The sequence below is a fragment of the Neocloeon triangulifer genome, unplaced genomic scaffold (assembly GCF_031216515.1).
Source record: "Neocloeon triangulifer isolate White Clay Creek 2 clone unplaced genomic scaffold, ASM3121651v1 ptg000014l, whole genome shotgun sequence".
NCBI lineage: Eukaryota > Metazoa > Arthropoda > Insecta > Ephemeroptera > Baetidae > Neocloeon > Neocloeon triangulifer.
In genome coordinates, this window is record NW_026775556.1 from 21774162 (window position 1) to 21801049 (window position 26888).

Sequence of the window (26888 nt, forward strand, 5' to 3'; positions counted from 1 at the left end):
TACGTCGAATAGACAATACACACAATCCCATTGATTAAACAAGAGCGATCGCTCTGATGTCAAACGCTTCAGTTCAATGGCGAGAGCGGCTGATACAATTTTACAATTATCGCAGTAACAGAGACAGAGATATCGACGAGACGCTTTGTTGTCAGCTACGAGAGAAATGTCACATACACACACAGCAGCAGAGGAAAATAAAAATGAAATTCATCGCGGCGGGGAGGAAGAAATGCGAAAGGTCACGGGAAAAGTGTCTCGGCAGCGGAATCAGGGCAGAAAACGTAAATAACAAGCGTATGTACTTTATTTATCTCACGTTCGCTGATAAAACCGCAAGTATGTACACAGATAGTGGAGTATTTTTTTTTTAATTCAAAACTTCAAGTGCGCGCCGGAGCAATGTCAAAATAAGGACGCCGCGCTTTTGATAAAAATGAACCAACGAGAGCCTTGGAAATTAAAAATAATTAGCTCGGACGCAGCAGAACAATTGCCCGCCCCGATAAAAAAAAGTTGACAAAGAGCGCGTCATTCTGAATGCACATGCACGCGGGCAAAGGGCGACGACCTTTGACAATTAACCGCCTGCGTGTGTGAAGTAATCAGCAGGTTTTCAGGATGTGGCGCAGTGGAATAATTGCCCACTTTATCTACCCCGCACTCTTCACGCTGAGAGCAACAAAATTAGAAACTTGGTGATAATTTCATTCAGTCTAAACTGTGCGGGAACAGAATGAATGTTTTAAGGTGAAATAAAAAAAAAAGAAAAAAAAAATCAATTTAAGTTTGATATGATTTTTTAAATAAAAGGCACATTTTTTGATAACGTGATTAAATAATTAAATGTTATTTTATGGTCTTACCCTTTAAAAAAAGAAGCGGTTTCCAGCAAACATCAAATCACAATTTCATTTCTTCTAATCAAATTAAATCAGGCTTCATTCTCCAAAATTTTCTGCAGTTGAATTTTAATTTTTTTTTTATAAACTGAACATAAAATATTGAATATTATTGTAAATAATAATAGTTTTCAACTTAAAATAGTTAAAATTTAAATTAATTTAATTTCAAAATTACTCATAGATAATACCAATGTCATTCTGCTTTGAGAGAATCAAGATATCTTATTAAATTGTAAAAAGAAAAAGTTAATACATTTTTTTAATTAGTCCTCTCTTGCTCGGCTTTTTTAACCTCCTGAAAAAAATTCAAATGAACCGAATTCATTCTCCGTGACTGCTCTGTGAGAAAAAGATAACAAAGGTAAGAAACTATGTGTACAACTGGAATTAGAAATCAGCGGCGCACGTCATAACAAGGAAGTGTTGCCGAATTCCAAGTTCAGTTGGCCGCGAAACGCGCTCCGAAATCCACGAGTGGAACGACCAAACGGAAGTTCTCAATAAAAATATACAAGAAAGATTTCCCTGAGAAAAATCCATGATTTGCAGCGAGAGTAATTAATTCTGGTGGCCACGCTCGGCTGCAGCTGCATCTCTCGCATTGTGTTGGGAGTTGAGCTGGCACGGAATTAAGTCACGGTCTGCCGCTTTCGGCCCCAAGATTCAGCCAGATTCGAATCAGCCAGTTTACGTCATTCAAGGACGCGGCGGCGGCGGTTCCCACACGTCAAATCCCTCGCGGGTCGCCGCCGAGCACCACCCGATTTCAATTTGCACGCTCCGCTTACTTGTTGGGCTTCATTAATGGATTAGCGTTCGCGCAGCCCGCATTGATCCGTGCTAATAAGCCACCTGTTCTCCCGCAACCTCGATCTGGAGATTTCAATGCCAGATTGTGTAACTTTGTGCGAAACACTAAAAAAATAATAATTTTTACATCAGGCCAAAAGAGTCAAGAGCAGATTAAGAGATTTTGCTATTTTAATTTTACAGTTTTTGTACAAAGAAAAAAATGAATTAATTTGTACTTCGGCCCAGATAATTGTTGATTTGATTAATCGACTTAATTTAACTTCCGCGTGGATTTCTCTCTCAAATTGATAAATTGCTCAAATTAATTATCAATAACTTTGATAATGAAGTATTAAAAAAAGATTGATCATACAATTTTAATAATAATAATTTAAATAATTCAGTCTTTAAATTAATCAAGCTAGGAAAATTGCTCCAAATTTCATAATATTAACTCCAAAACATCCTGTGTTAATCAGCAAAATAAAATGCAGAAATGAAATGATGAATATTTTTTTTTAAACATTGAAGAAATTTTATCATACAGATCACAATAAAAAGAAACTTCTACAAACCGAAGTAGTTTTTAAAAATTGATTTAAATAACATTTATAGTTATGTTTTCAAACATAAAATTAAATATTAAATTTATTCTCTATAATCTTTTCTTTTAAAATTATACAGATAAGAAGTTTAATGGGGGCAATAGCTTGAAACGCAATTCAAAATAATTGTCGCTTATTCCAGCATTTTTAATTTTGCCATAATTCCTCAAAATCTTCTTAATCACCTCAAAAATTGGGCTTGCGTGCAAGTAGAAAATTGATTTATTGACTTTGCAGTCTTACCAAATTTTATACCAGAAACCCGCGTCGTTGTATTTGCATTAAAAATGATCACGTTTTCGACAGTTAATTTTGCTAGTTCCTTGTAATGATCCGAGCAACGTTTATATTTCCTACAAAAAGCAATCTTCTTCGGGCCACGTGTTCATAATTTGACAGCGACCGAAATCGTCTCCGGCATTCACGTCATCGGCAATTATCTGCCGACCCCGTCGCGAATCCAAATCGATGCGAAACTAATTTCAAGAGCGCGTGTCCTTGCCAAGGGCACCGCTACGCTGAAAATCCTGCTTACGTCGAAAAAAAAAGCAGCGGAAGTCCAATAAGTGATTAATCTTCCCTCAGGCGACGAAAACGCAACACGCTTGTTTATTTACAAATAGCGCGAAAGTTATATATAATTTTGTTAAGGATAAGACCAGGCCAAAAGACAAAGTCTATAATTGAACCACCAAATTTATCGATTTTATTCTTTTGGGTTCAAAACTATTAACTGAACAAAAGTGAAAACTGAAAGTAAGGGAAATGCTGGTTTTTCGGGATTGGAGAAATTAAAGATGTGAAATTTGAATTATTAAGAAAGCTTGCGTTTTAAAATTTACTGTAATTTGTTTATATAGAAATTTGTTATATTTTTATTGAATATTGGAAACTTTATTTTAATCATTTCATTAGTACTTTTTGAAGTATTTTAATTCGTTTTCCGAGCATTGGTTTTCTTGCTGAGTTCAAAATCCAACGTCAAGATTTCTTTGAAAAATTTAATTTTCCGTTCTCTGCTTATTAGGGAAATTTGGGTTCATAATTATCTGGGGTTTTTTTTTAAATTTAACTGCAATTTGAATAATAGTTAATTTTCTATCTATAAATTATACTTTTTTGGGAATCTTGATATTTTAATTTTTATATTTGATTAATTTATTCATTTTTACTTGTTGTCGACAGCAAAGAAACTGGGGCTAGTATTACGTAAAACGTGAGCATTTAAATTAGGGCTCTCGAGGATGAAGACACGGTAGCAGTTTGCTGATAAATGTCGTCAGCGGCTCGTTATCACGAGAGCAGCGGGCGACGCGATACGCCGCGCACAACAGATTATAGCGCGTGTGTACGTGTATTTTGGCCGCCATAATTACACGACACACACACACCATGCACCCTGAGCGCGTTAGCACTTGCTGCTTAATTATCGCGCTTGTTTGTGTGCTAATGAGTCATTTGCAAATATTGACGCGCGAAAGCCAGGCGTCCTTGCACAAGAGCACCACCGACCGTTCTTGATAACACCCGCCGCGTGCAACGTTGCTCTTTTTGTTAATAGTGCTGTGTGCCCTCCGCGTGTCATTATCACCTCAGAAGGTAGGTCGGTGCATGCGTGCGGCTGCTCGCGAAATTGTAAACATGTTTAATTTTAGACCATCTAACATTTCATTAGAATCGCATCGCTATTTTCAAATTTAAATTTTTGAATAAATTGAACAAAATCTAATAAAATTGCATTGGGATCTGTAAATATTTTTTAGAATCCATACATATAATATGAGTAACAAACTATTTTTTAAATAATTATTTTGTTCAGAAATATCAATAAGAAAAATTGTCTGGTATTTCGGCCACTTGGACATTATTTGTCAGATGTGTGACAAAAATATGAATAATAAATAATCAGTTAAAAATAAATATTAACAATATTTAAATTTAAAAGTAAATTATTAAAAAAAAATAATATTCAAAGTTAAAAAGAAATTGAGGAAAATACTGCTGAAAATTTATTACATTACTTGATCCCCAAATTAGTTGTAGGCTATAACTGGGCTATACAAATAATAATTTTAATTATTTAACCTCCATTAAAATCAGAAAAAAATGCAGATAAACTCACAATAGCCTGAGACCAATAGAATTCCAGTTTCAAATTAATTTTAAGTAAACCAAAAAAATTGAAGATTGAAAATGAATATTATTTTTAATTTTTAATTTTCTTAATTATGTAGAAATAAATAATTAATTGATCTCAAACCTTTTCCAAAAATTCCGCCACTAGTGTCAATTTTATTTAATACGGTTGTTTTCATGAGTGGAAAAATAGTATAATAAAATTATTTCTTCTGTCTAGAATGAGAGCAAATCAGATTCTTTATTTTTATAATTTCCTGATTTCAAAACTTCTTGGACAGTGTCCACTCTGTCCTTTCAGACACGCTGGCACTGGTCCGCATTTCTATACGTGATGATTTTCCCCCTGAGAAATGTCCTTTGAAGGGGCAAACAAATCACTTCTGGCGCGATGAAAATGTGTTCTTGGATTATGATCAAGTGGTGGCGATGCCAAAACTCTTTGGGTTGGGCGCCGCACTTTGGCACTGCCGCTAGGAATTTTGCCACGAATATATACAAGGAAAAAATTCTCTCACAGAGAACGCGAGAAAGCTTGGCTGCGAAAAGCAGAAGGGTTCGAGCGCGATTTATTTTTAGAGGGTAAAACGCTTTTCGTGGAAACGCCCGTGCCGATCGAGAAACCACTAAATTAGCTACAGCTTAGTCATGAAAAATACTAGTACTTGAAAAACGAAAGCTGCTTTTCAGATGAGATTGATTATATTTGTTTTGTTTCGAAAATTGTATGTAAAAAGAAAAACCGTTAAATATAAAATAAAATAAAGCAAAATTTAGATTTTTGTGGTGAAAATTTTGACTTATTTTATTATTTGCCACTTCAAAAAGCAGACTTTTGTGGAAAAGAGAACATAAAACATAATTAAAGGGCTGCTGGGTAGTAAATTTTTCTATAAAAAGAGAAGAAAAAATTGAATAGAACCTGATGCCTTTGGATGCTTTTTATTATGGAATCAACAATAAAATAGTGATGATGTTAACAATTGTGGTTCCAATATCTGTTTTGTTTATCCCGTTCTGAATTAATTAATAAGAATTTAGAATCAAATTATATTCAATAAAATATTTTTTTTTAAATATAAATTTTATTCTAATTTCAGAGTCTTTACAATTCGGATAAAAGCTCAAATTAGTTTTCCTCTATAAATTTCAATTTAAAATTCCACTTTGGTAATAGAATTAATTATTAAATTTCAATTTAAACGAAGTGACTGTGCAATGTGGATAAATAAAAAAAAAATAACATTTCAATTATTTCTATTAAACGTTTCCATTAAAATATAAAATAATTTTTTACTTTTAATTAATTTGTTCGCATGATTCTGCCGAAGCCCTAATTGTAAAATTGTCACTTAAACGTCAGAATAATCCACATCTTAAAAAAAATATGTGGTTATCAAGGGATGAGAAGAAATGGATCTCTGCGAGCGAGCATAAAATTAAATCAGCGGCGGGTTGAAAATTAACACAGACGCCAGCCAGGTGGGACAAGTGAGGAAAAGCAGGACACGCGCGTTTATTCTGCTGGTTTACGCCTCACTCTTCTCTTTGGCAGCGGCCCCAACAGTCGGCCGCTCTATTTACGTTGGGGCTAAATTTACTCAGCGTCAACAACGTCCACCCCCAGACTGCAGCGTGTGACGTCAGCCGGTGCCAAGCAAGTGCATTCGGAAAACGTCACTCGCTCGCTCCCTTGCTCGACGCCGCTTGCACTCTTTGGAATTCGTGCAATCGCGGTCGAGTCACGGTCAAGAGCCGGATTTGGGACACCGCGGTGTCCGCTCATTAATTTATGTCGTTTGCGGCTGGCGAATAACAAGTGAACGGATGGAAAATCGTCAATTTAAAGTGAAACTAGATTTTTACAGGAAAAGGATGCGAAATTACTTTGTAATTCGTATCTAAATTGCGCTTTCATTAAGATTTGACATTTGCGTCAGTGGGAAACCTTTAAATTTAAATATAAAAACACAAAATATTTATATAAAAATAAAAAGATAGAAAATGTTCAAGGGAATGAAGAAGAATTTCAAGATTGACAGTGGATTCAAGGGGTTTGAATTGAAATCAGGCTTTATTCCCTAAATGGGGATTTTTAGTCTTTAATTGTTTCATACTGAATTTTTTCCAAGAAACAATAAACAAATAGGAAAAAATATCATGGAAAAGCCAATTAATTTTCAATACAAACACAATCAAGTGTAATCCAATTTTAAAGAAGCAATTAATTAGAAAGGCTTATGAAAACGCTCAGAATACAAAATAAATATTAAAAAAGTTTTAACATTTGTATGGAAATTTACAGAAATTCTCAAAATAATCCGGATATTATAATTAAATCTAAAAATGTTGATTTTATTATCATATTTTTAATCAGGATTACTCAAATTGGAAAGATATTTTGTTAGAATGGAGCTCATTGGAAAAAGCAAAATGACTTTTCACAAAAATTATTCTAAACTAAAATAATAAAATTTGAATAACCAGAGAACAAAGTTTGTTAAAATTTAAATTGTTATTTACTTCATAACGCTTTTGTTAAAGCAAAGTTCAATTTTAAACTTTTCTGAAGAAATCTTCACAAGATTGAGATTTAGAAACATGGGTGGTTTTGGTTTGTAAAGAAGACACGATAATAGCCCCTGATCTCCCCCTCGGCCGAATCGGTGCCAAGACTTGTTCTTTTCTTTGAAGTGCGACCAGCAGCGTGCAGTGCAACGCGAACATCTCCATTTTTCTCTCTGTACCGCCAGCGCAGAGGAAGGTGCACCCTTTTTCCCGGCTACAAATAGCGTCGAGTGGTCGGTGTGCTGCTCTTGCTTACATTTCTTGGCATGCGTGCGTCGCCAAGAATAATGCTGCGTGTAAACGGAGCCGTTCGGTATTTCGGTATGTGGACAAGAGGAGTGTTCGTTCCTCCGGCTCTCTTTCTGCTTTCGTGGGCCGAACGTGATCCGCATCACTTCTTCAGAGCGACCTCTGCGCGCACATCGATAAAGATCTCGCGGCCGAAATTAATTACACAGTCCCGAAGAGCAAACAAACCGCGTGATTGGCCAATTATAATTAAGAAGTAAAAAAATTGAGGAAAACTGCCGGGTAATTACAGAGAGAGGGAGACGAAAAGAGACGCAAAGGCCTTGAGAAAAACGGCAGGCGCAATTATTCATTCAATGGGCTTAATATTCATCGCGCGGATTTCCTATTCATTGAACTGAACAATTGCATCAGGCACCTACGGCATTTTTGATTAGCACACCCAGTGAGCTGCGCCGCCAAACAATGAGCTGGCTTGTCGAGCGAATCCTCCTGGCAGAAGCTTCAGATGTGACTGAAAGTATGGGATTTTTGTTGACGCTATTTTAATAATTCATTCAAAATCCTTTGTTATTTCCCTTGGTATTAAAGTTGTCAGAAAAATAACAAAAACTAGTTTTTTTTTTAGGCAAAAAAAGCATGATTTAGCCCAAAAAGGCGAAGTTCAAATTTTGAAACAAGTCTCAATTAGTATTTTTTTGTCTTTTAAATAGAATAAAATAACATAAGTTAAATAAATTTATGGATTATTATTTGAATGAACAATTTATTCAAAGAAGAAAAGGCCCTCCAATAAAAAATAAAAATTTTCATACTCTAAAAACTATTCATAAAGATCCTTCGCAGAAATGGTTTTTCTTTCAATTTAAGACTTTTTAACTATTTCAAAAATTAATTTTGGAGCAGATTAAAAAAAGATTTCCGCCAGTCTTCTTTGAAACTAAATACACGCCAATGAATTTTAGGTAAACAAGAATCAAAAGGGGAATTTTATCTTGAAACCATTAAACACATATTTAGCCGACGTCCTAAAAACCTTTAATGGCGCAGAGCCAGACCAATAAATTTAGCAAATAAACTTAGGACAATATGGAATTTCTTTGCCCCAGGACACATTGTCAGCTGATGCCAGATTGCTTTTAATTGCAGGGAATAAAACGGTTTTATTGCTCGCGAGAGCAGAACCGACGCCAGCAGTCCTGCAATAAATTGCACTCTTTCGAGTTGCTTGTTGATGTCGGAGGACGGGATGGGCCAGCAAGGTGTGCAGCAGCAGGTGACACGCGAGCACAACTGCCCTGGGCCTCAACAAGAGCGGCCGTTAAAAAAGGAAGACGAATTTTTTCCTAGCAGGTGCTAGACCTTCGTGAGCGGCGATTTCGAGACGGTTGGCTTTTGCCTCCTGAATGAGATGTGTTTGTTTTATTACGTGATGCCCAAACACATCTGCCGCCCGTGCTGATATCACTCTCGAAAAACAGCTGGCGCGTTCCAGAAGTTTGCAATTTGGCGCAAATGATAGTGATTAGTCCGCTCATTTTTGGAGCTGAAAGTGTAAGAAAATCTCTCTTGGGTGTTTCGTTTTTGTGCAGTTTTTTTTTGCCTTTAGGATGGGAAAATAAATGGCACAGTCGATGGAGCAAATTTTTATGACCGGATGACGGTCGTAATTGTTTTTATTTATGTTGTTGGTCTGCTGCTGTGAAGGTATTTAAAGCTTTCTTTGAAATAAAATACTAACAGCCAAGGCCACGACGTAATTTTCGAAAGAAAAACATAAATCGGAGAATTTGAAGAAGGTCTTTAAAATTTGACTATAAAGTGTAATTTTTTTAAATAAAAATGCCTGCAACTATTTAAATGATGGAAACTCCCGAAAACTCCCATAAACAATTAAGTTTGAGAAAATTGGTAGTAAATTTTTACCTATTTATTGGAGAAAAACTAAAAGATACAAATGATTCCCCAATGTTTCATTTATTAACTAAAATGAGGGTTTCAAAATTTATCTAGAATCACTCATTTGATTAAAAATCAACCACATCACATTATTTTGAGTAAATTTATAATAACCTTTTTGACCTATTTATCGCCTGTATTCACTCATTTTGAATTGTAAGTATTAAATTAACCTAAAAATATTTCCATCTTAAAAATTTGAACTTCAAACATAATTTGTTTGAAGAAGTTGACACGCGAGGAGATGATCATGGAAATGAAATTTAAAAAAAAATACTTATATAAAATTTACCAAATTTTCACCTATTTCAGATAAAAAATTCCCGATCCAAAATTAAATGTAATTTAATAAAGTTTATGATGTCTAAAAAAATAAAAATAAAATTTAACTGAAAATCTTCATGTATATGATTTTTTTTTAATTACGCATCAAAATGGTTCCATCTAGATTTCTCGTCTGAAAGGAAATCACATCATTAGCTTTTTGATGGAAAAAAGGTGTATAAAAAGCAAGCAAAAACTTTTTCGTGAAGCCGAACAAAACCAAAACAAGAACTGACGGATGTTTTTGGCATCGGGCGCGATTGACAATTGAAGCGTGAAACTCATTTGTTATTCGTCACGGCGCGCACAACGAACGAAATCCAATTTGCATCGGATGAAAAGTTGACGATTTATTGTAACAATCCGGCCCAGAGTGGAGAAAGCGGCCGGCCCGGGAGGGAATAATAACACGCGAATTGCGAATTATACACGCAGCACATAAATAATAACACGGCGCGTCTCTCTTCGTCAATAAAAATTTCGCAACGCCGAAAATAAAAAGTAGTGTGACCAGGAATTTGTATTCAGCTCGGCTGCACCGCTCGTGCTTGTGCATGTCGCTCACGTCGGCCGAAAGGGAGGCTCGCGACGCTTCGGAATACCAAACGGAGATTTTCGCAGGCAGGCAGACCCGCCGCGCACGTGTGTCTCGGGGTTTGCATAACGCCAAAGTGCACGGCCCTTTCCTTCCATCATTTGTCCTTGAAACGCAGAACCGTTGTTCTCCGCATCACAAACTCGGTTAGAGAGTTTCTTTATATATATTTATTCTCGTCGGCGGCACACGGATGCTGACGTTTTTCTTCTCTAATTTATTTATTGCGATTCAGCTTTCACTTTTATATGTTATTCCTGAAGGGGCACCGCGAATCCAGTTGACTCACGACGGAGGCGCGAGGGAAAGTCACAGAGGTTGCATTTTATTTGTATATATTTTCATCTCTGGAGCACCTCGGCAGCCTTTCAGGAACGGAGTGACTAATTTCATTACCGGCGCAACGACCAAATATGACTTTCTTCTGCAAAACTCGTTTCGCTTCCTGAATGCGTTTTTTACAGAGAGAAAAGTGGCAAAAATTATGGAGAAAACGAAAATAATATCGCACTTACTGAACAACCAAAAGTCTGTTCTATTTGCGCCATTTTCATTAAAAGTTTGGAGAAAACATAATATTGTTTTCAAATAAGCACAGTTCCAGGTTAAAATTTTAAAGTTTTTTTTTTCTTAAAAATTACACAAATTTATTAACTCTTGTCAGTGTTCTTCGATTTTCCAATATTGAATTTGAATAGTGTGAAGAAAGTGGCATTCAAAATCATATAAACGGATTTTTTTCTCCTTTAAAAGTTTTTCTTATTAATTATTTTTCTTGTGAATTAAGACTGCATTTCGAAGCTGCTTTTATTGTATAAGAAAATGATATTAACTTTCTTAACTAAAAACAGCTCGGTCAATTAATTAAAAGTTAATTTAATTTTGATTTCATTTATTTCAGTATATTTGAATTTTAGTTAAATTGGAAAGTTATGTTGTATTTTGACTACAGGAGGTAGGAGGATAATAAATAATTATAAAAAGACCGAAACCCATTTAAACGAATCGATTTTTTTACAATTCAAACGATAATAAATTAAATATAATTATAGAATTTAATCTAGCTGCATTCATAATTTGTTCTGTGTGCAAATGAAGTATGCAAAATAAAAAAACAATATGGACCAGAAGGAATTTTCCTTCTTCCCCTTCACATGTAAAAAACTTGAATCCTGGATAATTATGCAACATTCATTAAACTGAGCATTTCCGGTCTCCTAGTAGAATTTGCAACATGTTGGAATAAAAGTTTGCTTCGTTGATTATATTTAAATGACATTCCAGCTGTCCATCCCAGGCGTCTGTGGCGTGATGAAAAAAATTAAAATGGCCAAGATGGAAGGAAGGTTCGTTAGTTCGTTTTGGTGTGCGTGTGATTTCCTGGCATTGTCAGTGATAAGGCCTCTTCCTTTTTCCAGCGGGAGATAAGCAGAAGCGCGCTTCCTTTCTGGCTGCACCAGGCTGGAAAAAAAGAGAGAGATATCGACAGGCGAGCCGGCGGCGATTCGCTCGTGCAATTTTCTTCTGCGACTAGGAAGCAAAAAAAGAGACGCGCGAGCGGCCCCGACAAAATAAAGAAAAAAAAAACACACTCACGCGAGAGAGTGTGTTTTCGAGAGCACGTGTGCTGACGTGATGCGCCGTCAGACTCTTTCAAGGTTGCGCGCGGTGCCCCTCAAAATTGACGCCAAATTAATAGCAGACGAAACAACAGTGGGAGTGCAGAAAAAAATTGCACAGCATCTTCTCTCGCTGGAGATGCTGTAATTGCTGCACGGAATGAGTCTGCAGCGCATTGTTTGGAAATGAGCGCCAGTGTGGGCCGCTGAGATGATGAGGTTTTGCTTTTTAAGGGGCCATTATTATTTTGTTCGAATCACTTAAGCAGCTGCGCGGTGCAAAAGAATGAAATTACCAATTGTGAGCACCGCTCGAACGAGTCCGAAATAAAGAGGCTTTCGCCGAAATGCTGTGACTCGCCAGAAAATAAATTTTCGGTCGCCACTTTCGCTAAACGGATAATGCATTTAACATAAAAAAGTAATGAAATTGGTTTCCGGCCATTTAACCAGATGAAAGCGCAAATCATGTGATTGAGAAATATTGTGACATAGCATCAAATATATGATTACTTTCAATTTTTAACATAATGACACGTGTAAAAACTATAAATATAAATAATTACTTCATTAGAGAAATCTGAATGAAGTCTTAAAGATTTCTTATTGGTTGAGAGTTTTAAAATTGATATGATTGGGATTTGGGATCTAATGCATGATTATTTAAAAAATATCAAATTTTTAGTGTTAAATTGTTGTAAAATACTCTTGAGTTTAATTTATCATCTTCAATTATCGCTTACTTTTAATTAAAAAAATTACATAATTTATCATTCTAATGATTTATTATTTTTGTCCATTAATTAAAAAACATTCTAAATATTTTTTTATTTTAATTAATTAATTTAAAATCTTTAAATAATTAAAATAAAATAAAAATGCAAATCTAAAATTTCAAAAAAAAAAATAATTTAATTTTTTCTCATTATAATGTCACCGAAAATTACAACAAAAATTTGGTATTTTTCATCAATTAATTTTATTTAATAAAGGTTTATTCTATTTTTTTTTATTGTCCATATCATTATAACCACCAAGTAAATAAAATTTCAGTTATCAATGAAATTGCTTGCAAATTTTACAATTAAATCTAGTTGAGTGCAATTGGAACATTGGAAGGCAAACAATTGCGGTCTCTAATTGCCAACTTTCGTAAGTAGCGTGCCGGCCAGACAATAAAAATTCAGCCTTCGGTGAGTTTTGCACACAACAAACTCAAAAGTTTTGCGAACAATAAAACCGCTCGGTCAGAAACACCATTATTCAGGCAACCCTCGTTACCGTCAATTTATCAGCCGAGATGGATAGAACAGCCTTTCAATTCTGCACACGAGAGAGCGAAAAAAGACGACGACGGAGACAATGGCGGAGAGCAGCCGGCGTTTCGCAAGCCGCGGCATCGATTCGGAAAAGCGAGCACGGGACAATGCAAGGAATGGTTTTTTGCTTGGCCGGTCATTTAAAAAAGAGCAGCGGAGATGATAATGACTGAGAAGGAAAGAAAGATAGAAAAATTCAGCGGCATCAGACCGCGAACAAGTGTCAGGGATGAGAAATTGCGGCGGAAAACAACAAAGATAAATAAATTATTTGAGGGAAAATGCGGTGCGCGCGGTGGTCTCGCGAGAGCGTGCTCAGTGGAGCCCGTCCGAAGCCCTTGCTATCCTACTGAACCAGAGTTCCGTAAGGCGTGACGTCACGCAAAATAACCGACTATTATATATTGTGATGCGATGGCGTGAAAGGAAATAGCGTGACTGCCTCTTTCTTTCTCTCTCTTTTGCTCACGCCAGCATATTGCATAAGATTAAGCGCGCGTGTTTGGCCGGGTGCATAGCTTTTAGGGGCGAACAGCCCTTTAATGCCGGCAGGACACGCACCCCAATATCAACAAAAAGGGCGATTCCATGATTTATCGACGATTTTATACTCCGGCGCGGCACGCACAAGAAAGGTGGATGAGTCAGACGGGCCCTAAATTTCATTCGATTTTCTCGTTATGCATTGCGACGAGGCACGCACAAGGTGGGCATTTCCGTAATTATATACAAGGATATCATTAGTATCCATGGATTTGTTTACTTTTTCCAAATTGCTTGTATAGCAATACAATTTTATGAATTAATAAACTTTTATGGAAATTTCATAACTATGCTCAAAATACGACGCACTCCAAGATATTAAACTGAAGCATAAGGATTTTTTTGACTCTAATAAAAAAGGAAAGGATTTTTAAGTTTTGAAAAAACAAAAAATGTATGGTAAATTTGATAAAAGAAGAAATTTTAAATAGTTTTACTCATTAAATATATCTTCTTCAGCCAGCATATACCAATTTCTTTGAACGAAAATTGGTGATCAGTAACGATCAGTAATTGAAAAGATTTATAATTGAGTGAGAACAAGATGATTAATGTCAAATATTCCTATAAGAGCGGTCAATAATTCGGAGAGTGCTGATTATTTTGTTTTATTTTTGAGGTGGAATTTCACGATCGAGGATTGATTCATGGTAATTTGAATTCGAAATTGGCTTATCCTCTAATGGGTATTGCGAGTTTTTTATTGTTTACGAAAAAACAATACCCTGCCATAATTCACAAGCTGTGAAATCATTTTAGTACAAAAATCAGTCTGCACAAATATTTTGCTATCAAGTTAACAATGCTTTCCGTGAAATTTGAAGTTAAATTTTAGTTTCATACATACAAATCATTTATAGAAAAGGACGGAAATATTTAGTTATTGATGCTAAAAACAATGTTTCTCAACATTTTCAAGCAATTGTGATTGAATTGTCTGTGACCAGCTGTTTCGTTAACGATTCGGCCTCGGCACGAACCGCGACACCACCCAATTTCCGTCTCGGTTGCTCACGTCATTTTGGCAGATTTGCGCAACATCATCTCCGCAAAAGCAGCTTTTACCGGTTTTGTACATTCGTCTATCCTAATTCGCCGCACAAACTCGAATAATAAAAATTCTTTCCCTTCAGAGTTTACGGTCGGAATAAATTAGGCGAAAATAGTCATCGGAATGGTCTCCATAAATTCCGCCACTTAAATTTGGCGAAAAATGTTCAAGGCGAATATACGTGCAGGTGATCATGCGCGTGTTTTGACAATCCACGTGCAGAATAATATTATATTATATCGACATCCGAAAAAGGACTTTTGGTTTTTCGCCTTGAATTTGAAGCGTGGCAACGTCGCGTGAGATTGTTCGACACCAGCAGACTCGAAAGAAAGCGCGTCACGTAATGCTGGCTGGCGTTGCAGGCCTTGAACCTCATTCAACCCATCTACCTGCTATTCTAATGGCCGCCATTACCGTATAATGCTTTATTTTTATGATTGCCTCTCGCAGCCGCCGCGCCACAACTACTTTCAAGCTTTTTTCTACCCCGCAGAAAGATCTTTCGCTCGCTCCACGGCACGATTTTCCGAGAGCTGCTATTTTTAATGTTCGCCTCTGCGCTTTCGTACCAACGTACATATCCAGTTTCAGACAACAATGGATGATTTAAGAAGCTAAACCGCACGCCAGACACGGTCTCTGCTGTGAAATAAATCGCACAGTTGCATAATCGCAAGTGCTAGGAAAAGGGTTATTGCGTTGTCAGTTGACGCGGCTGGACCCAAATTATAGAGAAAGAGATAAACGCTGCGAGCGGATTCGCGTGATGGAGCGAAATAATGTGTGATTTGGCACATTTTGTTGACTCAAGTGACGGCTGAGTGAGCAGCCAACCTTCACTTTCGGAAACGATTTCCACGGTTTATTATGCATTTGAAGGGAATTATTTGGAAATTAGTCTATAAAACGCCTCTGCAAAGTTGAGGAGAATAATTAATTTCGAAATAATTCAAACTAATACTGACTAATACAATCATTGTTGGATTTAATTTTGTTATAGAAATATTTATAAAGTCCTGCAATGTTGAAATAGAGGAAATAAGAAGATTTAACAAGAGAAAATAAAAATATATTAAAATCAAGGAACTACTAATTGATTTTTTTTTCAACTTATTTTAATTTCAGTGACATGTTAAATTGATGAATTTGCTTGTTTTTCCTCATTTTAACTGCAAAGTTTTAGAGAAAAACCCATTTTAATGAAATCATGTGAGGAACAATTTAAACATTCAAAAATACAGTTATTCAAATGTTTCAATTTTTCTTAAGATTTCTCAATGGAAATTTCAAACTATTAATACTGTATAAAAAATTCATTAAAAATTAATCTGGTAGGTAATTTTTAGAACAATGCAATTCACTTTGAAAACATATCAAATTTTTACTCAATTTATTTCTTAGAGTCTTAATTACAATAAATACTGACAACTCGTAATTTTAATTGTAAATTTTAATCTACTCCCAGCTATTTTTAGAAGAAGAAAATCTTGAAGCTTCATGTCTGATATCAAGGTGACAAAATAAAATGTGCGACGCCCAATCTAATTATTTTCCCATCACACAGACAAGGTCTTTTTCGCTAAGAACGATTCATCATCGGTGCGCAAAGGATTAAAAAGCACTCTCTCATGACAGCATGTTTATTCACGAGATGCAGCAACAAATGAAGCGGATTAATTGTCAGTCAACTTGGTGACAAATGACTTAATTCCTCCCCGCATGCATTATGCAGAGGAAGAACGGTTTAGAGTCACCGCCGTGTATCATAAAATACTATCATCAAGCGTGCGTTGGAATGCTCCGAGGACAATGAAGGGTGCCGTCGTCGTTTTACGCACGGTGCACCTCTTTTTTTTTTCTTATTCTTTTGCTCCTCCTTGATATTATGTTATTATTAAAAAAATTCCCTCGTTTGTCGGCGACCTTCAGGCTGGAGCGTGACTTGGCTCTTCCTCTGGATTCACCCGAGCGCGACAATTTTTTCACAACTCACAATTCTGTGTGCACTTGCAGCAGCGACTCGCCGCGCTTCGCAGCCCAAGCGAGAGGAAAACCGACGCTGCCGGGAAGCTGCGTGCATTCGTTATGAATTGTATTGTGTTGTTATTCTGCCGGAGATCAGCCGAGATAAAACGCTTCAGTTCAAAGAAAACGCGCCGGCGTGAGATTCCGACCTCGAAATCAGTCACCGTAGCTAAAAACGTTAATCTCCTTCAATTATTTTCAAATTTATACCTCTATCAGATTATAATTATATTATCTTAGAGAAGACAATCCAAGAAAAACATTTAATTGGAAGTTCATTAAAAACACAGTGGAATCAGCTGAATTCATCACTGATATACTGGAGTGTGAGAAAATCAGTAATTTTGAAACGGCAAAAATTAAAAATATTCAATTGAGGCATGAAATTTGGCTGGTAACAGATTTGCCTTTTAAACCTGCAAAGCATTTTTGTGAGGAAAGAAAAATCAATACTTTTAAATTTTTATCAGTCACATCAGCTTAAGATTGGACTAGATCGACTTTGGTAAAAATGTCAACTGTTAGAATAAGACAAATTATTTAATTTTCTTTCAACTTTCTTTTCTTCTATTGTGTAAAATAAAAACAACCCTTGGAAGATTTTTTTCAGTGGCTACAGAACTTTCTCGATTGAATTTTTAAGCAAAATAATTTTGCTCTTCAAATCGATTTTTTTCTTTTTCTTGTGTTTTAACTAAGAATAAATAATATTCTGATAAATATTATTGTTGGCATATCAATTATATTTGATGAGTTAAAATCTGACGAAATCAGACAAAAAATTTCCGATTTTTCCCTAGTTAAAAAATAAATCGACTCAACAATATAACAGTCTAAATCAAAGCCAAGGAAATGATTTAAAAAAAAATAAAAATAGATAAAAATTAATATGAATTATTTTTTTTAAAAGAATTTTAAAGAACACAAATAAACAGGAATAAATCTCATTTAATCTTATTTATCCTTTATACTAGGTTTAATTTTGGCTTTGAAATCTCAGCTGTATTCTTTTTTTAACTTTCCATATTATATTTATTTTTGCCCAATTGAAAAATTTTACAGATTGTCCCAAGGGCAAAATTATGTGATGTCTGGAGTAGACAGATGCTGTGACGACACGACACACTGAGAGATTATTAGCGCAAATTACTGTCTGATGCAGGCGGCAGTTTGGGAAAATAATTTCGCCGACCGTCTTTTCGTGCAGGAATGCGCCTTTTATTTATTTTTTAATCTCGTCCCTCTCGTGCCGCAGCCTCCGGATGTTATATTCTTTTTCCACGGAACGCGTTTTGTGAAAACAAGGGCGAGCTGACAAGCCAAATGAGCGGACATCACGTATGTGTGTCTCGTGTGCAGGGCCTAATCGCATTATTGCCGTCCATGGAACAATTCCACGCGAGAGAGAAGAGATAATAAAAATAAAGCTCGCGAGTTTACAACCCTACGAAGAGTGGATTTAAAAAAGTATGATGTAAGGCCAACCAGTCGCTTGTGCATAAATTGAATGCATGCGAGCAACCAATTTCCAAGTTTACAGCCTGCATTTATTCAAAGCTCCTCTATATGCACATGCAAATCGTCAAAGGCAATAAAGGGCTCTGGCGATTCCGATAAATTCAATAAAATGAATGCTCTGAATTTGCTCTTGGGTATTATTACTTTACATAGAATGCAAGCCGGCGTTGTTTTAATCTCATCTTTCGCTGTCTGGCTGAGATTTATTTCAAAATTATACCCAACCGGTCGAGCTTATTAATGTGATTCACGGCAAGAGATTTTAAAGAAATTAACTCAGTTCCCATTCAGCGCCATATTTACCCTCGAGTTGATTTTCATTATGCACGAATGCATTAATGCAATTTTGCATTTGGAGCTTAACTTCAAGACCTTATCTGAAATTGGAAAAATTAATTCCCAGAATTTCTTTAAGTAATAAAATGAGAAAAAAAAAACATAAAATGCATCAAGCTCATGTCCAAAAATTAATCAAAATCCTTAAATCTTTTTTTCCATATTTCTTTAACCTCTTTTCCGAATTAAAGTGTTTCTTGTGGACCAGCGAAATAAGGAAATGCCAGGTAATAAAATTATAAACCATTTTTATGCAATATGGATAGTAAAGTAAAAATATAAATGAGGGAGGTGCAAAAAATGTATCTATTGGGGTGGATAAATATCTTTTTGTTTTTAAACCCAAAAATTGTGGGGAAAGTTTTTAAAAATAAACACACGTCTTGAAAAATAAAAAGAAATGTGGTAAAAAATGTCATGAACCTGAAATTGTTGAAGTTGACATTACTTCTTTCTTATTACACATAGCAGGAGTCAACATTTTAAATTTTTTATGAAGGGGAGCGCATGATAAAATGACTGACGTCGTATCATTCTGAAACACAACAGGCACTAAAGTTTTATTGTGTCATTTACCCGCGTTGACAACCATAAAGTTCGCCACGAAATTTTCTGACAATGGCTCAAGGGCGTGGACAAGTGAGCGAGTTTAACACGAATTTCAACACCGACGTACTCAAATAAAAGCATTCGTTGGGCGAAAAATAATTCGACAAGGTACACATTAAGCCTCTTTTCAGCAAGTCAAGGTATTTACATAACAGCATTGTGCTGGACCAGGCGGTGGAGCGACTGAATCAGCAGCCAGGAATTCCCGTGGGTGCTTTTCCAAAGGTGCATGACTCACGCGAAAAGAGATTGTAGCTCTCGGGTCAAGTAACGAACACGGCGAAAACAAGATCTTTCTGATTTTCACCAATGGCGAATTTTAAGTGCTATTGACACTAAAAGATAAATGGTTGCCAAAGGTGTCGGGTAAAAAAATTAATGACTAAGAAAATTGATATAAATTTATTATATTTAAAGTAAAACTTAATTTATGATTTGTTTTTATTGAATTTTGAAGAAAAAAATAAAAATGCCTCTCTAGTATTAATAGCTATTTTTTCGTTCCAAAGAAAAATTAATTTATAAAATTAAAATTAGAATCACGGACAAAATATTTGCATGCTGAAGAGGATTGAAACAATTTATAATTGAACGTTAATTTTTTCCTGCTAACTTTAAGATCTTTTTAGTTAGAATTGAAGTTTTATCAGCAATAAAGAAAAACATCCTTCAAGGTAATTTAAATGCTTTTGTTAGGAAAAGTTGCACCTTTTGTTTTGAACATTGGGATTGCAAATTTTTAAATAAAAACTTGCAAATTTTTACATGATTTTTCAATTTAATAATAAAAATTATTGCTGGAGAGGCACATAATAATTTTATTTCTCAATTCAAAGTTCTTTTACTTGGAAAATATTATTTTCCCTCAAAACTCGATTAGAGCGATTTTTACCTGAGGTAATTTGTTAAAAGTCGCAGATGAGGCCACACGAGCACCAACGCAGAATTTTCAAATTTATATTTTCGTGCGTCACCGAGGAGGACGAAACCAAAATGGAAATTGTGTTTTGTGTCATCGTCGGTCGGATTAATGCGCAACATGAGTGATGAGCTGTGGTGGGTGCTCTGCTGCCCTGCGAGTCCCTAATGTGGACGGCAGAAAATTAAATTAATCCCCGGCAAGCGTAGGTGCTGAGATTTGTTTACTCTCGGCGCGGCGGTTACGAAATTGGCATTAATCAAAGCGGCCGGGCCTATCCCACGGGCGAGCGAGTTTCCCCGTCGGACGCCCCCTGTCATTAGCAGCAGTTTCTCTTTTAATTTCATATTATTCCGTGTTTATATACACGATCCACGCGTTGTAATTTCCATAAATTAATTCGCCCGTTATGGCAACAGGTGATATCACTTCTTCAGTGACAAGTCAGCGCCGAGGCTGCAACCGCGTTGTGTGAATCATTCAATAAGTAGTGCTACTTTTTTGTACACTCTCTTTGTGTCTTATGCAAAATCAACTCACGTTGCTGCGATTTCATGCGGATAGGGTTTCCCTTGTGATGTTACTCGGTGTCTCCGTCATCAACATTAGAAACCATAAGAAATTTGGTCTACAAAATAAAGTGCTGACGTTCAAATTCTCAAGTGATATAATAATAATACTGCAGTATAGAGAGAAATGGCACAAATATTGTTCTATTATGAGTTAAAATTTAATATTTTTTTCAGTTAAACAACAAATTAACCAATTACTAAAAAAGTTGATGGTAAAATTATTTTTAAGAATCATATAATTATTAAACATTTATCTTATTTCAATCTTTTTAATTAAAAAAAATTAGATGTTAATTATCATTTTCAATTATTGTTCATTTTGAACGCTGTTAAGTGTTTTGCACAAATTCGGAAACTTTTTATTTTACAAAATTAAAATTTTGCCCCTTTTGGCTATTTTACAATTTCAAAATGTTAGTTTATGTAAAATAAAAATTTAGGATGTATTGACAATTACGGATTTAATTGCAGTTTAAATTTATTCAGGGCAAAAGTTGTTTGGTTTTAATAGTTTCGTTAATTACAATAGAATTAATTATGACATTTCTGCTGATATTAGGAAATAGTAAAGAATTATGGTTAGGAAAATTGCCATTCATGCAATATCTCTATAAGGGATTCTTGTTTTAAAGTTTTGGAAATCCTTTGTTATTAATTTTTTTTTGTTTATTCCCGTCCAAATCACGGAAGAATTGAGAGGATTTAGCTGCATAAAAAGATTTTTTTCCCAAATGAGTTATTCTAGGTTTTTAAATTATTTTTAGAAACAATTTGATGATGATAGAAAAATGTCTTTTTTATAATTCAAAATTATTATTTAGCTTAAATAAGAATGCAGAATAAAATTTGAAAACGAAATTCAGATTATCAGCATTTCATTCGAATCGACGGAATTTTCCTGTGTTCTCCCGCAGGCCAGAGTGTTTTTATATAAATGGAAAATCACAAAGCGGCTTAAGGGAAAGGTGCGTTGCGTGCAAATGAGGAAATGTCGGAGACACGCGAACTGGCACGTTTCACAACAAATCTATTTCTCTGCCGGCCGCGAGTGCTGAAGGCGCTTTTCCAGCACGGCCGTCACGTGAAGCGGGGTGTGACCAAGCACCAAGTGACCTTTCGTCCGACGGCATAATTGGATCATCCCGCCGAGAGAAAAGGGTTATGCGACGGCAAACACTCGAGACTCACATGGGGATTTGGTTTCAAAACATATATTTATTTGTTCTCTGGCGAAACCAAATTAGAGAAGTCTGCCTGATGCAAGGAGAAGTTGCGGGGCTTGAGGCATTGACCACCGTGCACGCAAGACATGAATGGTCACTAATTTTAGCCACCGGCACCTGCAATCAGCAAGCTCGGAGAGGAAAAAACTCGTCTACATTAGAGACTGGACCCGAGCTTGTCGTTTAGCATGCGGGCGAGAAGCTCAAAATGTGCCAACCACACTAATTAACAAATATCTCCTGAGAAGGAGAACATTTTCAGAAGCAAAAAATAAATAATTATTATTATAAAAATCTTATAAATTTTTAATTTCTTTTCAAATAAATTGTTTCCAAAAAAAAAATGTAACAATAATTTGGACAAATAATGAGCAATATTTAAAAAAAAATTTCGTAAAATTTAATCTCTTCAGAAGACGGAATTTGTACAAAGAAATTTAACAGAATGTAATTGGAAAAACTGATATAAAATTCAAAATTGAAAATTATTAGATTTCTCCGGCTATTGCTGGAACCGGCTGGAACCAAACCGAACTTTCACTGCAAGTTATAAATAATATATCTTCTGGCCCGTATTTATTTGATCTCGGCATATCCATTAGTCATATATATTTTTAACAACTTCCCCTTCTCTGAATCTTTTATTTTTAGATTCCATTCATCACAAATGTAAGCAGGCACCAAAACTCCACTCAAAATTTAATAGGATTATAGATGGCTTAGACCAAAGAGCGCGTATTTAATTTCATGCTTCGTTTTTCATGAGTCACAAAAATGCCTCGCTCAACTTCTTATTATACAATCTCTCTTGAACAGACGCCAGCTGATTTCTTCCAGCCTTCCACGCATAATTTTTTATGTCTCTCTGCGTCGGTGTTTCCCGCCGCCTAATCCTTTTTTCAACAAAAGGGCGATATCGATTTATTACAAAATAAATGTGTACACCGAAAGGTGGCGAGACAATAAAAGCTGGTCTAGTCGCACCTTTCTCTTGTTTTGTTCCCACACACATGCCACCCTAACTGTTTACTCTGCACCTCGATAATGTGTTTTACACGGAGCAGATATAAAAAAGTGTAAAAAAAACGACCAGCCGGCTTGTTCCAAATCCGTGCTGGGTTCAACGCATCCCCTGTAAAGTATGCAAATCTCGTCGCACCTCAAGTTTACTTGGCTCACTTCTACAATAAAGCATAATTTTTTTCTATTGCTTTAAAAGAAAAACTGAGGGAAAGAAACATTCATTTTTTTGAAATGATAAATTAATTTAATTCATTCTCATTCATCATTTCTTACACAAAGTTGAAAAAAAACATTGAATATAATAATTTTGGATTTGATGAATAACTCTTCCTGCCTATAACTTTGTTTTAAAATTTTGACTTAAATACAAATCGAATAAGATAATCTTTGAATTTGAAGCTAAATAATAGTTTATCGCATCAAAAATAAGTGATTAACCCATATTTTATTATTTGAAAACTGGCAAATTTTAGAGAGTCTATACAAATTTTAATAATAATTTTTATTTGAATGACTGAATTTTTTACTAGTAATAAATTTTAGTTTTAATAATTTTTAAATATTAATTTAATAAATTTAAAAATAATTGAAGATACCAAATGCACGCAACATACATTGCTTTTGAAACCAAGTATGGAATTGGAATAGGCCATGCCATGTGGGCATGGAGGAAACGCGAGGGAGAAGAAGTTTTTCTTATCTTTAAATATCCTCGGAAAGGCGGACGTCTCTCGCAGCTTGTTTAGTAAATAACCCTTTTTAAAGCATCCCCCTTTCCCGTCTGGACGGATGACGACTTCTTTTTTCTGGCAATAAACTGATATTAATTGTGCAAATGGTGCAGTCGGTCCGTTCTTTCTAGTTTAATCGATGGTGGTGCAGCTGATGCAAACTGCGTCTCGAATTCTCCTTCTTTTTTTCGCTCCACGGCCATTCTTCAGCTCAAGAAAGGGGCAGATGTTGAATGAGGGACCCCCCTGTTGCACGGAGAGAGCACAATGAGCGTGCTGGCCGTGGAGCCGTGTAATTGATCAGAAAGAGAAATAGCGCTGCATAAAGCGAGTGAGAGGCCCTTGACTATGCATTTGGGGGCTGCTCGAGTTTCAAGGTGGAAATAATTTAGAAAGACGACTTCTGTAATTGAGAGCAAATGGAGCAGACAAGAGATTGTTCAAGTTTTGAAAAGGCTTTTGAAAATTGAATGAAAATCATTCCAAAAAATGTACTTAAAAACATTATAAAGATATTCCGAGGATGTCAGGGTGTTTCTTATTATTTAAACACTCTTTTTGTTCCATTTTTTTTTTTAAATTTGTTCTTGGCTGTAATTGCAATATTCAGTCGCCAGAACTTCGGTTAAAATTTTCATTAGAATATGAAACTTCAAATATTTACTGAAACCTAGGTAATTAAATTTTTCTTCTGGCCTGCTTGGCTAATAAATTCTCTCAAGTGTAAATTTTCCTAAAACAAAAATCTGTATGTGCGACAGCTGCCGCTTTTTTTAGTATGAAACAAAACCAGTTTCTTTTTTCCTTCTTGGACTATTCACAAATCTTGGACATTTATATGCAGATTCTCTCGGTTTCTTTCACCAAATTTTACGGCCGCGGATGAAAAGACCCACCGCGTCTTTTTGTTCGCCGCGTGCGCTGGCAAGGGCAGCTGTTTCTCGCAAGGAACCAGCAGCAGTTCATAAAAATTATGAATATAACAGCGCCGGCATTCTTTCTTGGCAGCTGTCTGCTTTTCTTTATGTATTTCGCGTCTGCACTTCTTCTTCTTCTCCGACAAGCCAGCTGAGAGTCTCGAGCGTGACGTAACGCCCCTTGCCATTGCACACACACACGTGTCCTTAACAAATATAGCAGCACCGTCAATGGATTTTGCATCTTTTGTCAAAGAGAAGCAGCCTTGAAGGTGCTCGGTCACTAGGGGAGAAGAGGCTCCCCTTGCTGTGATTCAATTCAATATAGCGTAGTAATTTTTAATATGTTGGCATATTCATAACAGGATAAAAAATACTACGACGGTATCTTTTTCAAAGATGATTTAAAATTTTGCACTTCACTATTCGATCAACCAACCAAGTTTTTAACATCGAAATCAATTAAATCCTCAGAAGTGTTACACATTTTGAATGAATTATAAAAATCTTTACTCGATTTTTTTGATTGGATTTCAATTACTTATCTTGTCATCCATTCCCATTCTTTCAATTGATATGTTTTAAAAACGTTTATAATTTTTTAAAATTATTAGAATATTACCATTTTAATTTTTCAAATATTTTGCAACTAATATTTTCCTCAACTTCATTGCTTTTAAAATTTTCCTCCAGAAGTTAAATAACATTAAAATATAATACTACTTCTTGATTAAAAAAAATCCAGTGTGATTCATTAATAGATTGAGAAGAGATATTTTACAAAGCATAAAAATCTATTCCGATGGACGTTTTGCTTTTCTTTCCTGGCCTCTTATGCAACATGCACAACATACGTGTAACTGCAGGTTGCATAACTTGCTGATAAATCTATTAACGCGCTATCAATTTGTTGCCTTTGATTAATTGATAAGTTTCATGCATGGAAGTTTAAAAGGCTGTACTCACCGCATGGATTGCGCTTTTGCTTTAGATGGATAGGCGGCTGAAAGAAACATAAGAATAGCTTTTTACTTCAACTGGCTCACTAAAATAAAGTTATATTTTTAGTTGTAAGAGCTTTTTTTAATGTATAAATTCCAATTCAAATTCAAACATTTATAACTTTTTATCAATGAAAAATTGATTTTATGAAATTCAGAGTACTCTATTATTTCCGGAAATTTAACTACCTTCCACTGTCCGTTGATTGATATGACCCACGTCATTAGAGCAGTGTGGTTTGTGTCCTCTGTGAGGACTGCTGAGGCGTCTCACAGATGCTTTTCTTGCAATTTTTGCATCCTCCAGGAGCATTTTCTGCATTGCACTGTCCACAATGTCAACTAAAAATTTATGAAAAAGATTAATTTATTTTTAAGGTTTTTCAAAGCACATAAAAATTTTCCTCAATAGCAACAATAATTAAGTGTGGTATTGAAATTAAATTATCATTCTGAAATATTGACAACCTTGCACTGCAGGTTGATGGCCCACGTCGTTGGAGCAGTGAGGCTTGTGATCTCTGTGGGGACTGCTAAGGCGTCGCACAGAATTTGACACTTTTCTTGCAATTTTTTCATCCTCTAAGGCACTGTCCGTGCTGTCAACTAGAAATTTTAGAACATATATTAGAATCTAAAGAAAAATCTTCCCTTTGATAAGCAAAATAGTATTATTATTTATAAATGCTTATAAATTTTCTTCAGTCAGATTATTAAAAATTGAATTAATTTTCAATGTAAATAAAGTGATCAGGCTTTTCCTCTTTGCAAAAATTTCAAAAACAAAACAGCTCTACCTCTTAATTTCCATGATCATTGTGTCAATTTCTTAAAATTTTAATGTGTGTATAACTATAATAAAAAAATTCTAGTTTTCAACCTTTCACTATTGGTTGATGTGTGTGGCCGATGTCATTGGAGCAGTGTGGTTTGTGTTCTCTGCGGGGACTGCTGAGGCGTGCCACAGAGTTTGACACTTTACTTGAAACTTTTTTGTCTTCAAGAACCAGCCTCTGCAAAACACTGTCGACGCTCTCATCTAAGACGTTTTGAGGCTGTTCTGGCTCCGGAAAATTTTTTGTTTTAAAAGCATTTTCTAACTGAGACACTCTGTTCTTCAATGCTTCCTCTGCGGTCCAAGCAGTGATGTTTTCTGATGGTGCCTGGACAAGAAAAATAAATATTTTAGATTTCAATTTAAAATAGTTGCAAATATTTACAAACCTTCAGAATAGATTTTCCTGCAGTCTGTGCTGAGATTTCAAGCCTTCTTCTTGAAGATATTCCAGAATGAACTGACTTTGTTGACTTTGAGGTCCTGTGAGACAAAAAACATAATGTATTAA

The 26888-nt window shown here is 35.4% G+C and overlaps 1 protein-coding gene and 2 long non-coding RNA genes across 3 annotated transcripts in view; 2 read left to right on the forward strand and 1 right to left on the reverse strand.

Moving 5' to 3' along the window:
- LOC132201538 (uncharacterized) overlaps window positions 1–26888 on the reverse strand; it is a 60209-nt gene that overhangs the window by 32788 nt on the left and 533 nt on the right. Inside the window, exons 2-6 of the mRNA XM_059627759.1 lie at window positions 26767–26860; window positions 26423–26705; window positions 26011–26148; window positions 25732–25884; window positions 25508–25544 (exon numbers count right to left, since the gene is read on the reverse strand). Coding sequence (XP_059483742.1) covers window positions 25508–25544; window positions 25732–25884; window positions 26011–26148; window positions 26423–26705; window positions 26767–26860 — 705 coding nt within the window. The remainder of the gene's footprint in view (window positions 1–25507; window positions 25545–25731; window positions 25885–26010; window positions 26149–26422; window positions 26706–26766; window positions 26861–26888) is intronic.
- LOC132200618 (uncharacterized) lies at window positions 3734–12353 on the forward strand. The gene is made up of 3 exons (XR_009442176.1): window positions 3734–3901; window positions 11418–11479; window positions 11552–12353. It is a non-coding gene; the product is annotated as an uncharacterized LOC132200618 (long non-coding RNA).
- Window positions 7025–9018, forward strand: LOC132200619 (uncharacterized). The gene is made up of 2 exons (XR_009442177.1): window positions 7025–7775; window positions 8405–9018. It is a non-coding gene; the product is annotated as an uncharacterized LOC132200619 (long non-coding RNA).